The sequence below is a fragment of the Glycine soja genome, chromosome 5 (assembly GCF_004193775.1).
Source record: "Glycine soja cultivar W05 chromosome 5, ASM419377v2, whole genome shotgun sequence".
Taxonomy (NCBI): domain Eukaryota; kingdom Viridiplantae; phylum Streptophyta; class Magnoliopsida; order Fabales; family Fabaceae; genus Glycine; species Glycine soja.
Window position 1 is genome coordinate 33,093,890 of NC_041006.1, and position 4,919 is coordinate 33,098,808.

The 4,919-nt window shown below is 37.4% G+C and overlaps 1 protein-coding gene across 1 annotated transcript; it reads left to right on the forward strand.

The window, feature by feature from the left end:
* Positions 1-3,530: 3,530 nt before the first annotated feature.
* Positions 3,531-4,422, forward strand: LOC114412580 (chaperone protein dnaJ 20, chloroplastic-like). Its single transcript, XM_028376522.1, has one exon. The coding sequence runs from the start codon at positions 3,725-3,727 to the stop codon at positions 4,289-4,291; it is 567 nt and encodes a 188-aa protein (XP_028232323.1). The 5' UTR covers positions 3,531-3,724; the 3' UTR covers positions 4,292-4,422.
* Positions 4,423-4,919: the final 497 nt, after the last annotated feature.

A 4,919-nucleotide genomic window follows, 5' to 3' on the forward strand; every position in this document is an offset into this window, starting at 1 on the left:
TCCATTACGTCCTTGATGCCCACCTCGGGCTCAGATAACCCTTGGTCTGAAAAACTGAGTCTCCTCCAGAACATATGAATTGAATCAAGTGGGATGCAACCACCAACATATTTGGATAGCTCACAAGCACAAGGAAGACCAAGCGTGGTTCTCACCACGCAACCACAACTTAAGGGATTCTTGCCAGCATAGTGAACACTTTCAAATTCAGCAGCAATCTGATTTAAAGCATACCTTGAAACCATTCCAAGCAACCTCCTATATAAGGTTTTTTGGAACACATGTCCAACGACATGTGTACTTGTTTCAAATGATGCTTTAATCTGTGTGTGCTGCAACGTAATCATGTTGTTCAGGGCATCCCACACACTACATAAGTCTCCAATGCTATTTTGTAACAGTCTTTTTAAAGACGAGTGAGCAGATTCAACCCTACATTTCAAATACACAAATAAAAATAAACATATACAATAATACAATTCCATAAATTTTTCAACGTTAATAGAAATAGTTGAACAGTTTCATACTTGTTTGTTGTTGTGTTTCCTAAGTGCATCACCTTATTAGTCCAGGCGGAAACAAATTTTTCCTTGTGTGGTATTATCCATGTTTCCTTGACATAGTCAACAAATATTGGCCAAGGTGCGCAAGCTACTTCGAACTTCTTCAGGTATTCATCAAACTGCTGTTCTAAAGGACAATCAGTCAGAGATCCCCAAGAATCCATGACATAATCCCAAGCATTTTTTTGCGCAATTAGTGATTTACATTTAGCCTTCACATTCTTGTTTATGTGAAAGATGCACAACAAATTTGTGCTTTGAGGGAATACATCTTTCACTGCATTCATCAATGCTTGGTCTCTGTCAGTGACAATAACTCCAGGGAGGGCATCACGCTTTAAAAAAAGGCCTCGAAAGCGTTGTAAAGCCCATACCAAATTATTAACGCGTTCACCCTCCACATATGCAAAACCGGCAGAGAATTTCATCCCAGTCGGTGTCATCCCAACAAAATCGAGCAATGGGAGTCTATACCGGTTTGTTTTGTAGGTGATGTGTATCAAAAACACCAAATTGCATGCCTTGACTAACTTCACTGAATCAAGGTGACACCAAAAGATATCACGAACCACGTCTTCATCCTTTATTCTGTGTCAATAAATATATTGATCACGTTCAAGAAGCTTCATCAGATGTTGCATTTCAAGATCGCTTCCTCTTATGGAAGAACGGAATGCACTTCTTGCATTGTATATCTGTTTAATAGTCATACAGCTATTGGCATTGTGTTCCTTCAGAGTTAGCAGAATGTTTCTTGGCTTCACCATGGACTTCGTCATATCAGCAATAAGTGTCTTTTCAGCTTTAGTCAATCGCCCCGCATATGGATGTCCAACTAATGACTTGGCCAATTGATGATTATGCACTCCACAAATCAACTTCACCATCCAGCCTTCTCCTCCAGCCACTGGCTTGCAACGAAGCTTGAAGGGACACCCACATTTCCTAGTCCCAGTGTCTCTTTTGATAAATTCTTTTTTCCTACACTTATACTCGTCACTCCTTTCACAGCTAATTAACACAAACGTACTTCTTCCTCTACTACCTGTGTTTGTGTCCGACCTTAAAATCACCGCCACAAATCCGTTTTCATGAGCCACGGATCGAGCCCACCACAAAACATCCTCTCGGCACTCAAACACCTACAAAAACCACATAATTTAAGTTTTCTACCAATATTCATTTTATTAAATATGTGACAAGCATTAACGTTATAACCTGAGAAGTCTTGAACGCTTCCGAACAATCAACTTGGGGTTCATTCGCACCACATGATTCTGCATTTTCATAATTCATATCCACTCGTTCAGACATTATTTCATACATCCACTCATCTTCATCCATCTAACCAAATCAAACAAAAAATGACCATACAAAAAAATTAGTAATTTAAAATAAAAAAGGAAAATTAATGGAAAAACAGATGCAAAAATGCAAAAACAGCAAATACAAAAAATAATACACTTACGGATCAAGTTGATCCGGAACTTACGGATCAACTTGATCCGGAACTTACGGATCAAGTTAATCCGTAACAAGCTTATGGATCAAGTTGATCTGTAAGCTTTTTACGGATCAACTTGATCCATAAAGCTTGTTAATGCTCTTCCGGATCAAGTTGATCCGTAAGAGGTTCCCGGATCAACTTGATCCGGAAGCCTCTTACGGATCAACTTGATCCGGAAGAGTATTAACAAGCTTACGGATCAAGTTGATCCGTAAAAAGCTTACGGATCAACTTGATCCGGAAGCCATCCGTACGTCCGCGACGCACAAACGTCATCTGCGTACCTTGTTTGCCGCCACCGACCACCGCAAAGCTTCACGCCGGAAACTTCACCTTCACCGCTGCACTCAACCTTGCTACCCCCACGAACCAGAGACAATGCCGCAGGAAAAAGTGGAAAACGAGAAGAAAGCTCTTTGAAAATGGAGTAAGAAGTTGTTCCGGAAAAAAATTTGGTATTTTAAGGAAGAAAGTTGATAGGGGCAATTTTGGCATTTTATATTTTTGCTGGGTGCACTAGCAAAAATGCTGAGTGCACCTAGCAACACTCAAATAAATACTAGTATAGTTGTGCTCTTAATTTTATTGTTTGTCTTCTTTTCGAGTTTTATGTTTCAATTATAAATTCTGTTAAGCATGTATCTTCAAGAATAAACTTATGTTATTTTTTTTTCCCTGTAATTTACATTTCTTTCAATTATTTGTTAAAACGTATAACTATAACCATATTCAACTCAACTAACACCAAGCCAAATTTAATCGAGGTGGTTTCACTCAAATTCACTTCTAAAATTTAAGAAAACCGAGTTAAACTAACCACTAGTATATCTCAATTAATCTGGATACATCACACAATATGTTTTTCCTTAACTCAAACTTGGTTAATTACATGACCCTGATTGCAGCCATACGACGTAGTTCTGTCTTTATCATGTTGTTTACTAGGAAAATACAAGCTGGACTACTTTATCCAACTGAAATGCACACCTTTTGACCCTACCACCCGACTATACCAAATTCACTAATTCAGAAATAAACACGCACATCGACTTTATCAGTTAAACATTTTTTTTTACGAAAAATATTAATTATTAATTATTAATAAATACGCTAATGAAGTTCTTCAAGCGCTTCATGACCAAGACCAGAGTCTCCTTGAAGCAAAATACACGAAGAAACTGTGGCCTTGTTAGTCAGTCAAACATGGTTGCTAGCTACCACCTTCACATTTTTTAATCTTCCGTATGAAGATGGGCTCTTGTCAAGAAAAGTCTTATTCCTAACCCAATACTTTAATTTTCTTTGAAAATTCAACGTACGTCCACCAATATGCACACAAAATAATTAACATAAAATAATAAGTAGTAGCTATATTATCACGTGTTCAATGCACCATCCTGGTTTCTTCATAGCAACATCTAGGTTCCTTCTCAGTCCATCACAAATATAAATATGAGTGAGTTCCATATCATTTTTCCACACTCATTCTCATAGATCAAAGATAGCTAGCTAGGTTCAATACAATTATATAGAGTAATCTCAAGGGGGTTTAGTCCAGTTGGTTGATCTGAAGAGTGTGTAAATTGTTGTAAATCTCCTGATACCTGTCTTTGATTCTTATATTTTAGGAAGAAAAAAAAAAAAAACTAGAGCAATGGATGTTTTATCTTTAAGATCAAGTTCAAGCCTAAGCATGTCCAAGCCCTTTGAATCTCATGGCCTTCCACTCTCAAGTAAACAACATCGAAGACCTTCTAGTGTGAAGTTTGGTAGTGTTTCATGCAGAGCCACAACGTTAACCCAAGAAAACTTGTACAAAATATTATCTGTGAGTCCAGGAAGTGCAACAATGGATGAGATCAAGAGGGCTTATAGGTCAATGGCTCTTCAGTACCACCCTGATGTGTGCCATGATCCTTCCATGAAGGAGGAGTCAACGAGGATGTTTGTTCAGCTAAATGCAGCTTACGAGACCTTGTCCAATCCAAGGCTTAGAGAACAGTATGATAGTGAATTGGGTTTGAGAAGCGAAGTGATGAGTGTTAGTAGTGATCATGAGAGGTGGAGAAGTGTGAGTGTTAGTAGTGAACATGAGAGATGGGAAAGTAGGTTTCAGGAGCAAGTGATTGAGTTGAAGACAAGGTCTCGTAGACGTATGGGACAAAAGGGTGGATCATCGGGTAGCAGAATGAGGGCACCAAACATGAGAGACAGGAATTAATTTTCTTTGAGTCATGTATTTTTGTTGATATAGATTGATTCTTTCATGTATTTAACTATATAAACTCTACATAGCCAATTCAGTTTTTCTACAATTCTTTATACTATACAAAGCCAACCATTTTTATTTCATGAATTAAATATCAGATACAAGTTCAATTTCTTCTAAGGTTCGGTGATAAGGTATGTAAGGAGAGCACACATAGTACAATTCAATTGGTTCACTTAGTAGAAGATATGTAAGGAGAGCACAGTCGCACACATATCTAAACTTCAGCAAATATAAGTGGGCATGCGGATTGGACTGGCCTAACCCTGAGTTAAATGGATCAACTCGAATAACCCATATTTGCATTAGTTTATATTGAATGAACCTGCATAATTTCACATTTAAATGGTCTAATTCACAAATTGCTCTGCATATCTATTTCTTTGGCAAATATGTTTGATTTCTGAGTTGACTCACGGATTATTTGGTCTAGCCCAATATGATTTTATTTTTCTCTTACATATAAAATGATTTTAGTTAACTAGAGTAGAATTGTTAACCAATAACATTGAGATAGGTGAATATGCATCTATATTGAAAACTCGAGAAATAAGAGGTTTGTTATTCACAATAATTTTAT